Consider the following 18,954-nt stretch of genomic DNA (forward strand, 5'->3'; position numbering starts at 1 on the left):
TGTGGCCTGTCATTGGTTGGAGCTGCTCCGGTTTTCTCCACACGCCCTGGCAATACAGCTACTGCTGTTCCTTAGAAAGCCCAAGTGCATTTATGGCACTTAAGTAGTAAATAGGAGTAATTGTCTTCTGAGCAAACAGGCTGTCCTGGCTCAGATCCTCCACGTGAACGCATTAAATGGGAGCTGCTGTTCATTAAGAGCAAGACTGAACTTGATCCACAACCACTGCTGACTGGATTTAAAGTTAACGCTGATGAAAATGAGACTTTTTCCTCTGCTGCCTAAGAATATTTACACTTCCATCCTCTTCTCACGTCCCCTGACAGACCTGAGTGCTTTCATTGTCACTGTTGGTGTGGATCCCTTGTGAATGGCAAATGAAGAAAGCCCATGGCTGCAGGGTGCTTAGCAAGGCTTTGCTAAATCCTACACTTGCAGTATGGACCCACACAGCACCCCAGCCCAGCGGGGCCATACTCAGGTTCATCATCCTGATCCCCATCTACTTTCCTCCCATCCCATCTCAGCATTAAATCTGCCTATCAGCTAGAAGCTGCTGCTCCCTGAAGGCACAGGAGCTTGTGGTGAGCTGCAAGCCACATCCACTCCCTGCACTCACCTTCACTTCTCTTCGGGTTTGGTGTTTTTGTCAACTGCATCCTTTTTGCAAAGCAGCCCACACAAACCTCCCTTCTGACTGCTTTCACTGGAGATTTTGCACGACCACCGGAGCACTGTATAACATCCTTCTGGAGCAAGGCTGTGGCATGTGTCAGGGACCAGCCTGACATTACTTGGAGGTCACCTTTACCTCTAGGGTCATGAAAATACTTTGAAACAGCTGTTCCTCACAGAAGCTGGTGGTCTGGCCTGCCCAGAAAGTGTTTGGATCTCACGTCAATCACCCTATAAGGCTACTGCAAGTAAGAACAGTGACCCTTGAGCAGCTGACACCAGAGAATATGTGCTTACAGCACTGGAGCCTGAAGGAAGTCTGTGAAAATAAAGATCCTCTTTTGGTATAGACATCCCTATCAATCCATTGTGCTTTCATGCCCATACAGAAGGTGCAATAATTTACTTCTGGATCACCTCACCTCCCAAGGCACAAATACACTACCGTGCAGCACCCACCTTCCCTATGTTATAAAGGAGACTGTGTGGCTCCTGAGTGGTGCCAAGTTTCCGGGTTCACCCCTGCTTTGCAAGGAAGGAGAAATAAAACCCTCCAGCTTCTTATGAGGAGCTGGTGCTCATTTCGGGCAGGAGGGTGCCAGGGCAGAGCCCCGCAGGCTGCAGCCCCAGCATGGAGAGCACCCTGTTCCAGAAGCGGCCGGCTGCGCAGAGATCGTGAGTTTAAGCACATATCTAATTGAATTGCAGATGTCTTTTCTGATGGCTATCTGGTAGCAAAGCTTTGGCTGTAGCAGCCGCAGAGAGGCAGAACAGGCTGGTTCTCAGTAATAAAACTAATGGAAGGAGGAACGACCATTTACTGGGGCCTGCGCAGGGAGCATGATGCAGGCGGATGCTTTAAGCAAGATTTTGTGGAAGATGTGAGAGCTTAGACACCCAGCTCCCAGTGATCCTGAATGTATGCTGGACTGGAAAGCAGCTGACAGCAATTTAAGTAATCCACAAGCAACCTCATTTCCCTCCCTTCCCATGCTCCCTGATGAACAACAGATCTGCTTTCCTTTCTGAAGGCCGCAGGGGTTTGTTCTTGACTCTGTTAAAGGCTGACAAATTTTCTTTGCTGCTTTCTTGTCACTTCCCAGATTCAGGTGGATTTACCTTGAGCTCGCACTCACCACCTCTCAACTTCTCAGTTTTACGGTGCTTTTAGCCCTCCAAAGGAGGAGACCTTCACAAAGCTCTCAATCCACCCAAACCAGAAGACTGTAAATCAGAGAACTGGAGTGTTATGTCCTTCTCTGCCTTTTTCTTTTTGCCTGTAGCCACTTTCTCATGATGACTTGAACCACATCCAACACACATCACCACATGCACATCACTGAAAACCACCCCCACCCAGCACAGCTGAAGAACCAAAGCTAAGCTTTAACATGATCTAAGACCCTGGCTTAGCTCAGGAACGAGGTTTCTGAGGACTGTTTTCCCTTTCCTCAGCTGGCCGTTATGCTGTACCAGATTCCCATTGTGCTACACTTTGGAACCCCCTTGGCTATGTCCTACCCAAATCTCTTGCTTCTTGGCACAGTACAACTCTCCTGGGGGCACCTCAATGAACAACCACCACCCGGAACTCAGCTTCAAGGAAAATCAGTGAAGCTTTGCTCACTTTCCCTTTCGAACTGTTGCCCTTTCCCAACTCATTTACAATGTAAGGAAGTCAGTTTATTCATGGCTTTTAACTTCATTGTTGAGCTTGGCCTTGCTCCTGTTGGAAACTGAACCCCGATTCAGGAGGACAGTTGCCGGTATCTGCTTGGAAACTACTTGCCATGGGGTTTTCAAACCACGCTGTTTGTTGGCCTAGCTCAGCACATACTGAGTGCAGTCAGGAGAGGCTGCTTACTCGTGGCAGGAAAGGATCAGGCCAGTGGCAGGTGTTTCTAGAGTATCCTCAAACAAGCATTGCAAATGCCTAAACTCATGCCAGACTTCCCGGGAGCTCCCTCCAGGAACCAGCCTCCATTTAGTTTCATACATAAGAAGTTCCACTGACGAGCAGCAGCTGGAATTGGGCTGACTTCCCACTTGGATCTGTAACTTGTTTCAGGTTCAGCCAGTTTAGAAAACCTCTCTAGAAAGATAAAATGCACAATCACAGATTGAGAGAACAGCAAGAGCTAACGCAGCGTCTGTAGGATGTGAATTGTCACTAAAGTATTCGAGATACTCAAGAGGTTTTGCAAATGGCACATGCTAGGCTAAGCCGCCTTCAGTCAGCAAGCTCGAGTACTGCTATTTCACCCGACAAGGAAGAAATAATAATTAAAATGCTTTGTATTGAGATAAATACATTCACTGTAGCTAAAGGAATCAAGGGTGGTATTTCCCAAATAGCGTTGCTGGGTTCTCTCTCCAGTTGAAAGACAGGAAGTTGCCTCCCAGGCATGGATTTATTCCATAAGAATTAGGGACAGGCATCTCTAAGGCACTGCATTTACTCCACTGCTGCTGGGAGGTTTTGCCTGGGCTCTCTCCAGTTTTCAGGCACGTTAACTGAAGCACATTTCTCTTCCCCAGTGTTGTGGTTTAAGCCCAGGCAGCAACTAAGCTTTACCCAGCTGCTTGCTCACTCCTCCACAGTGGGATGGGGAGAGAACTGGAACAGTGAGAAAACACGTGGGCTGAGATACAGCAAAAGCCATGCACAAGCAAAGCAAAACAAGGAAGTCATTCACCACTTCCCATGGTCCAGCAGGTGTTCAGCCATCCCCAAGAAAGCAGGGCTCCATCATGTTTAACAGGTACTTGGGAAGACAAACACCATAATTCTGAAGGTCTTCCCCTTCTTTCTTCCCCCAGCTTTACACACCGAGTATGACATTAGTCCATGGACCACCCCTGTGAAATACCTGCAAAATATCCACTGAGTTCATGTATTCCATGACTTTGGGCTCAATCTGTTACAGTGGTCACTCAGGACAGGAATGGTTGTATGTTGTGTGGTGCTTCTGGGCACCAAAGCCAGCTCTGGTCAGGTCACTGCTGCACTTGGGCTGCTTCTGGTAAGGACTGTCCTCAGTTGGTTCAGGTGATTCCTGCTACAGTAATTCCTGTAACATGCAACTCAAATCATGGGTTACCGAAGGTTTTAACATTGCAGTGAACTTCTCTCTCTATTACTGCTCTGGCTTGGACTTACCCACAGACTGGGGTCCCTTAGGGGTGTACCTGCTCCACGAGGAGCCTTATCTATGAACTCTCTCATCTATGTCTCTCCAGGGATATACCTGCTGCAGCATAGAGTTACCCACAGCCATAGTTGCTTTGAGGTCACTTGTTCCAGAGTAGGCCTTATCCATGGACCACAATAGCTTCAGAGATATACCTGCTCCAGCGTAGCCTTACCCAGGGCTGCATTCCTTCAAAGGACTTACCTGCTGTGTTGTGGCCTTATCCATGGCCATATATTTTGAGGTATGACCTCATGCACAGCCACTGATGCTTCAAAATGTACCTGCTGCAGCATGGACTCATCCACAGATGCTTTCAGGTACGCTTTCTCCAGCATGGACTTACCCATGGGCCACAATCCTTTCAGAGGTATAACTGCTGCAGCACAGACATAACCAGGGCGCCAGATACTTTGAGATGTACCTGCTGTGTCATGGGCTTATCCACAGCCACAGAGACTTTGAGGTGTCCTGCTCCTGCATACTCACCCACAGGTCACAGACCCTTTGACTCGAAGCTCACACTGGAGTTCCAGCCTGTCCAGTTCTGCAGCACAGAAGCGGCAGCGATGCCCTGGCCACCTTCCAGCCCAGGCGCATGGCCATTGCTGTTATCAGACTGTTCCCAGGCACAGCACAGTAAGACGATAAGCAGCAAAAGCAAAAAGCAGCCACAAACAAGCACTAGACCCTAATACACAGTAAGGCAAGCAAGTCCCATGACAAGCCTGACAATTAATAGCTAAACAGCAGTTTCAGCTGTAAATTCAACTTAGCACATTCCAATCAAATCTGTCATTATCTCAAGCCCTTCAAGCATCATGTGGGGCACCAAGGACTGTTGTAGTTTAACTCCAGCCAGCAGCTAAGCCCCACACTCCTCCACAGTGGGATGGGGAGAGAATCAGAGAAGTGAGAAAACTCATGGGCCGATACAAAGGAAGTTTAACAGGTAAAGCAAACACCACACACACAAACAAAGCAAAACAAAGAAGTCATTCACCACTTCCCATGGTGAGGCAGGTGTTCAGCCATCCACAGGAAAGCAGGGCTCCATCGCACATAGCAGTTACTTGGGAAGACAAACACCATCACTCCTGACATTCCCACTTTCCTTCCTCCCCCAGCTTTACATGCTGAGCATGATGCCATATGGTGTGGGATATCCCTCTGGTCAGTTGGGGTCAGCTGGCCCAGCTGAGTTCTCTCCCAGTTCCTTGTGCCTACGCACTGGTGGGGTGTTGTAAGGAGCAGAAAAGGCCTTGGCTCTGTGTAAGCACTGCTCAGCAATAACGAAAACATCCCTGTGTTATCAACACTGTTTTCTACACAAATCCAAAACACAGCCTCATACCAGCTACTGTGAAGAAAATTTAACTCTACACCAGCCAAAACCAGCACACCCAAGTATTTACAGAGCACCCAGAAACTGCACAATCTGAACCTGCCTTAGAATTATTTGCCAAAAATTATAGGTTAAACAAAAGCCCTTTTGAATATAACCTGAAGAGTTACTGGAGATATTCAAAGAATAAAAAGCCTGACATATAGAAGGCAGATTGCATTTAAATCAATTCTCACTGTGAATGAAAACCTGAGCATCTCAGAGTTTGTACAAAGAAAAATCCTGGTGAAAAAAGGCAACACTCACTCCTATTGATGACACTTGATTTAAAAGTGCTCCAAAAAATAATTTGTTCTAGAACAAAAGCAAAAAAATCAAAACAATTCATTCCAGAAGTGTTACAACACAACTGACTGGAACATCTACTCTTTGGTTGGGTCTCAAGAGCAATTTTAGTCAATTTGAATCAGTTTCATGGAGAAGAGGGTGCAGTTTTGACAAATCTATCGCTAAAATCATCTCAGCAACAAAACATTGCTCTCCCTAACTTCGGCAATTAATGAACAGCTCCAAAACCCAGCTCCACGGTTATAAAACTATTTACTACCTAAACGATTGAATTTGCCAACATTGAAGCAGTGTATTAAAATTATTCATGTGTTACCTATCCAAAAACCTTCAGACTTCAGATACTCTACTAAATAACAGTTAAAAATAAGTAAATCTTAGATTTAGAATATGCACAGGCTGCTCTTCAAACAAAACAAAAGGAATCAACCCAGAGGGCAATCTGCTCTTTTAAACAAAAATAATTCTTTGTGGATTTTGGTAAGGAAGCGGGTGAAAAGCTGATCTGCATGTTAAGATTGACTTTTTTATATACTCAGTGTTATGGCCTGGAAGTGCTAAAGAGACATTCAGAATATAAAGGCAACTGGAGACAATCAAGCCATTTAAAAAGCACCAAAATTAGCATTCCTTTTGTCAGATCCCAATAATTCAAGTGCTGTTCTGCCACAAAGGCTATCATCAATTTCTAATTTTAGCTTAATCCATGAAAAACAAAAAAAAAAAACCAACAAAAAACCATGTCGCATTTCTCCCTGGTGTTTCCTCATTAAGAATCCTCTTAAATTATACAAGAACACAAACTACAAATTAAAGTTCACACTCCCACAGAGACACGCACGCATGCACTTTGATATACTAATCACAGTAACAGTAACGCAGCTACTTGTGCTGCGATACAGCCAAGCAGTGCCTGAATGGCTGCGTGATGTGTACCCAAGAGCAAGAAGCTAGCTCTAAATCCCACAAGAAGGTGATCTGTTCTGCCTTTGAACCTTCAGCCTTTCCTTTCCTCTGCTACACCCGATTACTCTCGGTAATGAAGATTAAAGGCCAGGTTGGACAGGGCTTTGAGCAACCTGGGCTAGTGGAAGGTGCCCCTGCCCATGGCAAGGGGTTGGAACCGGATGTTCTTAAAGGTCCCATCCAACCCAAGCCATTTTGTGATTGTACCATGCTATGAAGCTGCACAAAATTTCTACCTCCTGATCCTCACATGGAGCGAGTGGTCATGCAAAACCCCATGAAAAACTTTGTAATTAACCCTTACAATTTAAGTCAAATTAATTCCTTGTATTCAAATTTTAGGAGACGGCTTTCACAGTCAAAGTACTGTCCCACTATTAACCATTGCATCTTATTGCCAATTCTCTGAGCATCCAAGAGTCACATCATCAACACAAACACAGCCCACTGTAAAACTGCAAATTCCTTCAATCCCCTGGTTGTACCATGTCAATCACACTAGAAATCTAGTCATTCACCCAGAAATTTGTAGGTTTAGACTCAGTTGTATTTTAATCACCATTACGAAGGAGGAAAGAAGTACTGTTTTTTCAAACTGAAGGGAAGGTTTCGTCTTCACTCAGAACTGGCAACCTTCCTCAACAGTCTCAGAAAGCAGCATTAATACTACATGCCAAGTTCACATGATTCCAACTCACAAAATACATATGGAATGATCAAAGCAAGAGCTGTGTGGGTGAGTCTTGGGATACCCAAGATTGCAGTCCGGTCTCACCACTGGAAGTCTGAGACTGACCTGCTGGGGAAGCTGCAGTGCTCCCTGCTTTCAACACCCCAAATTGAGGGTGCTGGAGCTGCTGCCCACATGGAGTGACCCATGCCCAAGCAAGGGCACAGTTTGCCACTAGGAAACAACTGCTGCATGAGATTTATACCTTCATGGCTCATCATACAGCAGATGTCTATGCTTCTGCTGATGTGCTAATATACAGAAGGCACCCAACAGTTCTGATGATGCAGGACTGGACCAGAACAAGAAGCTTTGCTTAGTCAGGGACCTTATTCCTGCCTCCTCCATTTGCCTTCACACTCACTATGATTTTATGAAACTGGAAAGCAGAAGCTGCGTTTTCAGCTGGCACTAAAGCCAATGGGCAAGGTCTCGCTCTGCTTCCTGACCTCACTGCTCATGTAAAAACTGCACTACAACATGCTGGAAGTGATTGCAGGTAACATTAGTACAATATACAAACAGTGATTTATCAACATTGTATGCTTTATTGAAAGTCAACAAGTGCAACAGTTAAATACAATGACGTGTTACAACTGTTTAGAGAACATGCACAAAAACATATGCATACTACTATACAGATCATATGCAAAAAATCCATACTAGGAAACCCAATTCCTTTTTTTCGGGTCTTTTTTTTTTTACATATATATATTTTTTTCTTTTAAATTCTTTGCTAGCAGGGTTTGATATTTTTGGAGTGGTTTTTCCTGTCCTGAACCAAACTACAATGAACAAAGATTTACTTCAAGATAATCAGCAGCCAGGGAACTTCAGAAGTTACACAAACAGCATAAATCTGCCAAATTCTGAACAGTTGCGTAGGTGCATTCTTATTTATGTAGCATAAAAAAAAAAAAGAAAAAGAGAGACTTTCCAAACTTCTTCAGATCAGCCATTGAAACAACTAAACTTCAATCTGTACAACCTAAATAGTTACAGTTTTCTATTTTACAAAGTAATTACACTAAATACACAAATATACAGTAGGCAAATAACCTTCATTGTAATTACCCTATGACCCAACTGTACGTCACCTACCTGCTTTCTATATATATAATACAGCTTTATGCACCTGTCCACTGCTTCAGAAAACGGTGCAAGTATTTGCACTTAAGGTTTCAGGTGACAATTTAAGTGTTAAAACACTGAATTTACCTTTCTCCCTCTTCCTCTTAGATCCTATGCACCAGTCCTCGCTTTGGAACCCCAGAGCACTATGGGGGATTGAGCCATCTCTTTTTACTCCAGTCTATTTCTTCATATTTCCAAGCTGGAAAAGCACTTGTATCAGTTATGTCACTGGATGAGCAGAAGATTTTAAAACAAAACAAAAAAAAAACCAAAAAAAAACAACAAAAAAAACCAGGCATGCAGCTTCGTTTCTCAGCCATCTGCAGAAGCTGCTCAAGTCCCCAGTGTACTTGTGCTAATTCTCTGGAAGAAGTTTATGTTATTCAATCAACCTAAGAACAAAGACTCCTTCAAGCCAAAGGGGGAAGGGGAGGGAAAAGAGAGACAGATGAGTGCGTAATACGGGGGGTAGAAGCCTCTCCTGATGTGTGCAGGGCATGGAGTCCTCAGTCTGGGTTGCAATGTGCATTGAAATGGATGAAGGGTGGCTGTGGCGGATTCCCGCTAGTCCTTCTTGCTCTGGGCAGTCCAGAGGCCAGCGATCACGATGGCAATGACATCCTGAACTACGCTGAAGGCCCTGACCCCTGTGATGCCGGCTGAGCAGGCTGCTGTGTTGTCCCTTGTGACTGGGAAGAGGAAGGCGGGGAACCAGTCTGCAGCTGCGCTTGGAACTGGGCAAGCTGCTCCGGGCTGGCGAGTGTTTTTAGCAGAGTGTTTTCTTGCTCCAGCTGGGAGTTCTTCTCTATCAGCTCTTTGATTTGCTCTTTGAGGACTTCCACTTCCTCCCTTACCGCATACATCAAGTGACTCTTTACCAGATCCTGAAACGCAGAGGAGACCATGCGTTAGGAAAGCAGCGCAGCGCCAGGCCCGGGCTCGCACCCAGCGGATCCACCATGGCAGAGCAGTGGTGTGCATCCCTGTGATAGCCACAAGCGCCCCGCTCACCCCCGTGGGGCCATCCCCATGGCCAGCATCCCTGCTGCACGCAGGCCCGGGCCGGGCACCACAAGCGAGGGTCAGGGTGGATGGCGGGGTGGTTGCGTGTGTGTGTGCGTGCGTGTGTGTCAGATCCCGCACACGTGCGGCGCCGCGCGGGCAGAGCCCCGCCCCCCGCGCACCGGCTGCAGCCAGTTCTCAGCGCAGGTTGCCGCATTTCCCTCCCTCCCGCCGGCCGCGCGCGGCCGCGGGTGACGTCAGAGCGCGCCGCGGCCAATGAGCTCCCGAGTTATTTATAGCCGGGAGTTAAAGGCTCGGAGTTTGCCTAGCAACAGCGGGCAGAGGCTCCCGTGAGAGCGGCTCCCGGCTCCGCGCCGCTAACAAAGGGCGGACGGGCCCGACCCCGGTCCCGGTGCCCGCGCCGGCAGCGGGTGCCCCGGCTGCAGCGCGCGGGATGCGCCTGCAGGGGAGTTGGGAAATCAAATGAGAAGCCCCCCCCAAACATCCCTTCTTGGGAACCGGGATTGGGGGGGGGGGGGGTTAACCACCAAACAGCTGCCACGTTCTGCCCGGTAGCGCCCTTCCCCCGCCACCGCACGGGGCCGGGATCGATCGCTTCGGGAGGCAGGAGCCAGAAGCGATGCCGTCATTGCGCCCCGGCATCGATGGGGAACGTGCGCTTTCCTCCCCGCGGGAAGCCTTTCATCAATAAAATAGCCACCACAGGCAACCCCCCCCCCCCCCCCAAAAGCCCCCCGCACCAAACCGAACCCGTGCCTCCTACTCCCTGCCCGGCCCAATTATAAAACGGCGTCCGCGCACGGGTTAACCCCCAGCGCCCCCCGCATCCCCATATTGTTTACTGCTTTGGACACGAACAAGGCGTTATGCTTCAATCGGTACGTACCATCGCCTGCTCAATTTTGTTGTCGATCGCTACCACGCTTGCACCAGAGGAGCTGCAAGAGAGAAAGAAAGAGAAAAAAAAAAAAAAAAAAAAAAAAATCAACATTAGCAGCGGCTGAATTATTTACGAGCCGAGAGACGCGGGCATTGGCAGCCAGCTGGCTGGGAAAGCCATCCTCACGCTGCCCCACCGGGATGGGATGCTCCAATGCAGCAAAGCAACCTGTGAAGCCGCCCCGAGCCCCCCGCCCGCAGCCGGGTCACGTATCCCGACATCTCCCCCTGCCCCAGCAGACCACAAAGATGGAGCTTAACCGCGAGCTGCCGCAGAAGCGCTCCGCGCCGGGGAGGGCAGACCCGTCGGGCAGCCGAAGGGAGGCGGGCGGGCGCCCGGTGCTCCCGTCGCTGCTGCGGCTCCTCCGGACAAAGGAGGCCGCCGGGCACCGGCGGAGCCCCTCGGACACAACACTTATTTACCTACTGTCGAGCCTCAGGGACGAGTTGTCGGTACCCAGCAAGGACGATAAGAAAGAAATTGAGAAGTGTCTTAGTTGATAAACTCCTAGATCCATTGCCACTGGTCTACAACATTGGGCATTCATGCAACCGCGGCCAGAAACGCTCCCCGGAGAAATGCGGTCTCCCCGTGTCTGTACGCGGGCGGCGGGCGACGGGACCCTGCGGGGCGCCGGGCTGCGCGCGGCCAGCTCCGAGGTCAGCGCTCCGCCGCGCCGCACAAAACCTGGATATCCCGGCCCCCCCCATAATTTATGCGCCGCCGCCGCCGCCCATTGGCTGCGCCGCCGCTGTGGCCACGCCCCGTTCCCCCGCTCCGCCGCATCTCATTAGGAGCTTGCCCCCCTCCACTCCCACCCCACCCCACCCGCCGCGCAGCACCCCGGGCCGGCAGCACCCCGCCCGCCCCAACCCGCGGGTGCCGAGCGCTCACCGAGCCGATCTCCACCCGCGGGGACGGGCAGGGATTAGGCGATATAACACAACCACTGCCACTGCAAGGGCTCGGAGCGGCGGGGAAGCCGAGCACGGCCCGGCGGGCTGCCAGACTCCGCCACCGGGAGAGCGGGCCGCGCCGCCGAGGGGCTGCCCGTCGCCGCGCCGACACCGCCACCTATTGGTGCCGGCTGCCGAGAGACACGGCAGGCCGGGACACCGGCCCCTGCCACCGCAAATTGCAGCCCCGCGGAATAAACCCACAGCCTGAAGCCCTGCCCGCTTCGGCAGCCACAGCGGGATGAGCACACGGATGCGCACACTGATGCGCGCTGTAGCTAACTGCTCTGATACTCCTACAGACCTGATCAAGCAGCAGCAGCAATCCCTCTTTATCGCTTACACGAGCCTTATTTAGGCCGTAAAACCATTTATGAAAACAACATTCATCCATCAGCTCATCCACAAAAAGGGCACACAGCACAAACCTGCAGCTTTCTAATAACCCAGCTGATACTCTTCCACAATAATAGGGAAAAGGCCTATTCACTCATTTTTAGGTTGTACCCTATGGCACTTAATTTAGGGAACATACTTCTGCCACCCAGCTGTGGTGTAATTCTCAATAGATGTACACTCTCAAGTGTCCTGAACATAGACACTACGGTCACAGCCTGTCCCAGCAATCCTCCCTACCAGTAACAGGTTAGGATACAACCCAGGGCTGAATTAGACCACCACAAAACACTGCCACAAGAAAGAACACTATTTCTAGATCTGCACTTTATGAGGCATTATGCGACTTAACAGCACGAAAATAAAGTAAAAAACAACTGGTTTTCTATAGCAGACTTCTCCAGAACTACCAGCGACAGACATGTCACAGGTGCTGCTCCCAGCGAAGCAGGAAAGCCAGAAGGCACAGGATAATCATCTTAAAGCTAAATTTACCATTTGCGTATCTGCATCATCCTTCTTAGTTTATTTATGTTGTCCTAGCCTACTATTCCTTCATTCAGTAATGCCAGCAGAGTAGTACAAACTAATCCTATTCACAAGAGGTCACATTTAAGAAATGAGCTCCTCCCAGTCGCTCTCCTGACAGTACATACAATGCACATCCCACAAGGACACAGCTCTCATCCTTGGGTTGATGGTACCTGGGGAAGCTGCACAGGACAGCACCTCACAGGCTGAAAGTTAAAGCAAGTTTTTAAAACAAAACCCTTGCCTGTATTGACTTGAAAACTTAATAGCAAGTAAACTAGAAGCAATATATTAAATACTAAAAGCAATACATTAAAGTATACACAACAGGCTCCAGCTTCCTGCCTCCCAACAGACCAACATCCATAACCATATACTTCAACTAACCCCTTTCTTTGCAGGGGTTACTTAATACACACAATGGTTCTCACAGAATGAGTTACGTTGCAAAAGACCTTTAACATCATCAAAAGTCCAACCATTACCCCAGCACCCCCAAGTCCACCACCAAACCATGTCATTAAGGATCTCATCTACACAGTATGTGAATGCTTCCAGGAACGGTGATTCCACCACTGCCCTGGCAGCCTGTTCCAATGCCTGAGCACCCTCTCAGTGAAGAGATTTTTCCCAATATCCAATCTAAACCTTCCCTGACGCAGCTTGCAGCCATTACCTCTTGTCCTATCACTTGTTACTAGGGAGAAGAGACCAGTGACCTCCTCACTCCATCCTCCTTCCAGATAGTTATAGAGAAGAAGCCATTGTATTCAGTGACTAAGTGAGCTGTTAAAACAGCTCCAAAAGCACATCATCTGTACTGGAATCTGTATCAACTCTTGCCCTAGACTTGATCTAAATTAATGTTTTATGAAGGGTTGGGCTGGAAAATCAGCAGTGTCTCAAATGACTCCTCCCCATGGCAGTTACTCAGGACAATTAACAAAACTGCAGCTGGACATAAAGCAGGGGCAATCTCCATCCCTTGAAGCTCTTAGAACAGAACAGGGCAGAGTAGGTGTGAAAACCAAGTCCTATCCTTGCTAATCAAGTCCTTATAAAGTAACTCCCTTGAGGATAGCACACTCACATGCCTGACAGGGACTGGAATGCCTGCTCTGCTGTTGCAGGACAGATATTTGTACATATTTTAATTGGTACATGTAAAAATAAAATCATGGATGCATTCCAAGATGACTGTTGCTGCTGCCATAACGACTGGTAATTATTAAACGCCATCATTCCACTTATGACAAAAATGCTATGATTCTCAGACAAAATTAACAGTAAATAACACTGCCCTCTTTAATCTATATTAATGTATCTTCATTAAGAGATACAGGTATCATCCTAAGTCCAATTCCCACTAAACTCTGTTAACCATCCTCCATTAGCTTCAGTAAGCTTTCAGCAAATTTCTGCATTTATTTTTAGATGCCTACAAGCAGAGCTGTGATTCAACAGAAAGCTGTCAGCTGCGTAAGTAGGACTGCATGTTAATGTGCATGCTGCTTTGCCCACCCCACAAAAAAGCAAACCAGAAGTGTCCCTTTATGGCTGAGAAAGCTCTGAGCTTTCCAGTCTAGCAAATAAACCCCATGTTTTTCATCCTTAAAATTGGGGGGGGGAACCACCACTAATCTCTGGTGTTCTCACCTCCACAGCCCATCCTCTGGCTGATAAGGACAGAGACTGAACTCCACATTTAAAGGTTGGGGTTTTGCTGTTGCTTTTAAAAATATATATTATTTGTGAAATCAAACAAGCTATGGAAGATATAAAGAAAATAACCCTCCAAAGTTCCTTTCCGCTTGCTTGCTCACTCATCGATTTGTCTTCCCTCCTGCCTTCTTCACCAAGACATTCCACAAGCACTTCAGATTATGCCTAGTCCCTTACAGCACTAGAAGGGACTCAGGATGACTACTGTGTTACTCAAAACCTTCTAACCATCTCTCTTAACACCTCATTAACAGGTACTACACAATATTAGACTCCTGCAAAAGCTTACAATTTTGCATTCCTAGTAGAAGAAGTGAGAGAGACTGCAGAATTCCTCACTTCTGTAAAGCCTTCTGGCTCTGCACTAGCCTGGACCACTTCATACCCCTGTCAGCCCTGGACAGGAGATGAGGGACATCGGTTGAGAATCCCTGGATCACACACATCTACGTGTTGACAAACTGCATGACGTAATAAAGAAAGACTCAAGATGCGTTAGTGAGAAACATGCAAGGCAGAATACAATGTACTGCTGAGCAAGCAGCCCACCATCATCTTTGATCCTCGCATAAATTAACTGCTGAAGTCAAAGACTTTTTAGAAGGCTTCACCTTTTGTAGTGCTTCAGTTCTTAAACACTGTTTCTCCCACTAAATATTTTCCTCTTGTCTCAATTTAATTATGCTAAGTACTTGGAAAAAGTGCCTTTTATCTTAAGCACATAATGAGGTAAGCTGCAGCACAGAATCGTTTTGTCTCAAGTCCGAATTGGCACATTTCTGTGTGCCTGCTAAATTATTTTACTTAAAAAAATAATCTTTCAAGTACCTTGTCAATATACGTGCCCTTTAGATGTCAGCTTTAGAAGTCCTAGACAAGCATCTCCTGAACTTAAAATACATCTCGTCTTTTGACTATGTTGCAAAGAGACCACACCAGAAGCTGTATCAGAAATGGCAATTTCTGTCACAGCATGGTTTCATCTGGCACTACAGACATGCTCAGATCCTGTGAACTCCAACTGCAGATTTCAACTACAAAATAAGAGTAATAAAGAGGTTAACAGATAATCATCTGTTATTTACTCAAGATTACAGTAATTAAGATCACAAATGACATCTGACTTTACATTTCACTTCGCATCTAAAAATGCCTTAAAATTAATAAATGTAAAACTGTTGGTGTGTTGACAGCAACGTCTTCCCCCAGTATCAAACTCATGCAAAATTGCTCCAAACTAACAACCTGAAGAAGAAACTGGCTGCAGCTGACATCAAGGACTAAAGGATTATTTATTTCTATAGGCTTTAATTTCTTTATCTCAGTAAAGGTACAGGATAGGCTGAGAAGCTGCCCAATGAATGGTTTTCCCTACAGTAAGTAAGTAATTTTGGTTTTTAACAGATTAGGGACTGAAAATTCACATTCAGATAGTCTTAATAAAAACCACAGAATCTCAGCCAACTTCCTTTTCCAGCCCGAAGCCTGTAGCTGGGATCTTGATTTAAAGAAACAATTGAGACCTTATTGCTCAGCTCCAAATGCTAACATGTATTTCATTTCTAGTTTGCATTCTGCAGATTTCAATTTACATACCTCTGCTAAATTGAAGAACCTCTTGCTACCAGATATTACTCTATCAGTTCCCCTAAATGTGCACTTTTCCTCCCTCACAGTGAAGTTATTTGCATCTATAATTTGCTCTGCTAGGAATTGGGTTTAGTTCTGTGAAAGGCAGATAAAAGGGAAAGCTATAGAAGATGTTAGTGAAATGAAGTGCTATATTTGTAAATGTGTTTGTTTTTTTTTTTTCCAGATGTGCAAGCATAACTAAACAAACATTCAGTGGAAAGAATACATACACCCTGCTGGGGCTCTGGAAATAACCTGACAGTATCTCTGATCACAAGAAGTATCATGCTGTGCGTTCTGCACAGAAGATAGAAGGCTGCATTTTAAAGCAAGAAGATAACCATGTAAGATCAAAAGACAAACAAGGAGCAGTTCTCACTAGCTCCTCTGAGGATATCCCATCTCTTTTACAGGTAACAAATTTCTAAGTCAACCCCATTAAAAACAATTTAATGAGATTTATAATGATTCTACCAGTTTTAATGTTGACAGAATAAAACATAAGGTTTATATAACATCAAGTACCTCAATACAGACAGATAACCCATTCTCTACCAAAGAGAACTCTACAAGCAAATATGAGACATCTTACAGCTGTTCTGATGCTTGGAGAGGGGTATGTGACACCCCCTTTCCTGAGACTACCCACAGTTGACCATCTAGCAATGCAGCTGGGATGCAGTACCCTGTTTTGTGCGCATCCATCAAGTTTCAAAGTCTCCTCAAAGTCAGGCAAGGTCTATCTTAACTAAAAACCTGAAACTGCAACCAGATGCTACACCACCTAAATTTAAGGAGCTATAAATTCGCAATGACATGTAGTTTGGAAATAACAAACACTGCTAAGTTCATATCCAAGATTAAAGTGAGTGAAAAATTTAACAATATTGGAAGTGAAAGCCCTCCTCAGTATCCCATAAACTGCCCTTGACCAAGGTCTGCAAGTGGGAAAAGATCCACCAACCATGTTAGCATCCTGAAAGTTTTAAGTGAGACATCTGAGCCAGGAATTGATTTTCTTTCTGCCCACAATGTCACTCTGCATGCTGACACCATCCCCAGGATGGAAGGGGAGAAAAGAAACGTTTAGTGCCATAAAGCAGCATATGTAGAAAAGGAATAAAATGTTACAACCTAAGTTTCACTACCCGTAGCATGGAGCTGAAAGTAATTCTTCCTTTATGTGAAATTTGGTTTAAATAATTTTAGATTTAACTCAAAAAGAGGTTGAATTCCCTGGTCTTAAGCGTAGCTTTCACATGCAATGCTTTTCTTAAAGCCAAGGAGAACAAACACATCGAGGTAAAAACCACTTACACCAGCATTTAATCCCACTTGTTCTAACTACAACAGACTTTTCAACCACATACTCCAAAAGAAGAAGAGGGGAGGAAAGAAAGTCACTGGAGCATTTCAAGTTGCACCTAACATAACAAAAGAGACACAGCAAATACAGGAAGTGGTTTGGCACAGTGACATGTTTGGAAAGCTGAAGTTCTCTGTATTAAACAGCATCTCTGACCCAGGAGGGTCTCTGGCACAATGGCTGACACCCATCCACCCCACCCTGCCTTGATGGCACACAGTGGGATTTAGTCATCAAATTAAAACCCACCCAGTTTAACCTGGAACTGAGAAGGGTCATCTTTGACTTTTTTCCCTTTTTTTTTTTTTTAACTTTTAATGTCTTGTATTTCCTTAAGGCTGCAGAAAAGTCACACCAAGTCACACGAAATGGGAATACCGTCTTACTGACTGGTGATAGCTGTGGAAGTGGGAGGTGGAAGACTGTAAATCACTCCATTTCCCCTGTCTCCAGCCACCTGCAAAACCTACACCCCTTACACTTTAACTACTTAATCCTTTCTTTTCTCTTTTCCTACCTCCTCCCCTTTTTCTAATTGTTCCCCTTGAAACTATACTTGAAAATCTTGGATCAGTTAATAATTTAGTCACACTTACTAAGGAATAATTTATATGGTGTAACAGCTGGCCTACACTTCTCACAGAGTATCATTTTCCCTTTGACGGCCACTTTTTGATGCAACACTTGAAATTAAGCCTGTATTTCCCACAGAAGTATTTCACACTATAAGCCAACTCAGAGTCGCTAGGAACAAAGCCAAAATCCCTGCAATTAACCAGCGTTGTCATATGGTCTTCAGGAAGTTTGGAATGAAATTCCTTACTCCAGGTTCTATAGGAAATAATAAAAACAGTCAACGATGATCAAACAAAAAAAGTACAGAAACAAAAGGTAAGACCACAGCATGGGAACAGAGCACCTGGGAAGTGGAATACAATCTGACATGAAAGAGGATGAAGATCCACCACTGCTCGGCTTCTGACGTGGCAGATCACTCACTACTACCCTGTTGTGCAGAGCCATTTTTAAGGCCATACTGTTAAATAATAACAACCTCCTGACACGACACTGCAGCTAGTTTACAACTGTAGTAGAGAAGAGAATAAGGTGAGAGTTCAGTGCCACTTTTCTTCCTCAGCAAATACACTAAGACCTCTCTCTACCCAGTTATCCATTGAAACTCCTACAATTTCAGTCTCTTTGCAATCACTGACAAATGGCTTCAAAGGTATTAGCAGTATCAATGAATAAGTAGATGAATGACTCGTAGATTAACTCCCCCGACTCTTATGTGTGCATATGACACAAATCTGTAATACCCTATTTCCTAATTTCTAAGTGGTCAAACACGCCACTGCAGTTGTGCCTCAGCTCACAGCTGATCATCATTTGGTGACTTCCCAAAAAATTGAGAGAAAATTCAAGACCTGCTGTCCCATCCAAGCAGAAGTGTATTTTAACAGGCTGAATTCACGCCAATGTATTTAAAGTCATTCGGTTCTGAACAGAAGCTTGCATTTACAGGAATTACAGAAATCACCTCCACCTATTTGGGAAGCATGGGGGCAATATCCAGAAACCCCTTAAGAATGTGACCTGATTTACCAGATTTATCGTACAGTCAATGTATCCCAAAGTCTTGCTCCCCTTTGTCAATCACCAAGTTGAGCCTTTGCTGGACTGCTTCCTCCCCAGCCTGTGCTTCCCCTTCACTTACTGAGGATACGAGAGGAATCTGATGAATACTTGTGTTTTAACTCAGTACAGCACTGAGAAGCAGGTACAGCTAGACTCTGGAGTAGGAAAGTACTCCTAGGCTTCTTAATCCAGGGACAGAGTCAGTCACTTAAGAGACACAAATCCTGCTGACTCACAAATGCAGAAATCCCAACAGAATTATCTCCACCCAAAGCATTCACACTCTCATGCTGAAGGAAGCAATTGTAGAGAAATACTGATTTGAAATAGAACGCAAAGTACCTGGGAAACTACCTAATAC

At 46.0% G+C, this 18,954-nt stretch overlaps 2 protein-coding genes across 8 annotated transcripts in view; one reads left to right on the forward strand and one right to left on the reverse strand.

Annotated features, from left to right (window-relative positions):
- The window catches only part of LACC1 (laccase domain containing 1), a 264,433-nt gene that overhangs the window by 233,626 nt on the left and 11,853 nt on the right, over nucleotides 1-18,954 (forward strand). The window lies entirely within an intron of this gene.
- Nucleotides 8,663-18,954, reverse strand: part of TSC22D1 (TSC22 domain family member 1) — a 94,133-nt gene continuing 83,841 nt past the window's right edge. For 3 of the 6 annotated variants that reach the window (XM_061457301.1, XM_061457300.1, XM_061457306.1), the window contains 2 exons: nucleotides 10,299-10,350; nucleotides 8,663-9,273 (listed from right to left, as the gene is read on the reverse strand). In XM_061457301.1, coding sequence (XP_061313285.1) covers nucleotides 9,016-9,273; nucleotides 10,299-10,350 — 310 coding nt within the window. In that variant the 3' untranslated portion in view covers nucleotides 8,663-9,015. The other 3 variants (XM_061457305.1, XM_061457307.1, XM_061457308.1) reach the window with 3 other exon arrangements.

This window comes from Pezoporus flaviventris, unplaced genomic scaffold (assembly GCF_033815535.1).
Source record: "Pezoporus flaviventris isolate CSIRO_AGI_PZ_B2104156 unplaced genomic scaffold, CSIRO_AGI_Pfla_v1 ptg000025l, whole genome shotgun sequence".
NCBI lineage: Eukaryota > Metazoa > Chordata > Aves > Psittaciformes > Psittacidae > Pezoporus > Pezoporus flaviventris.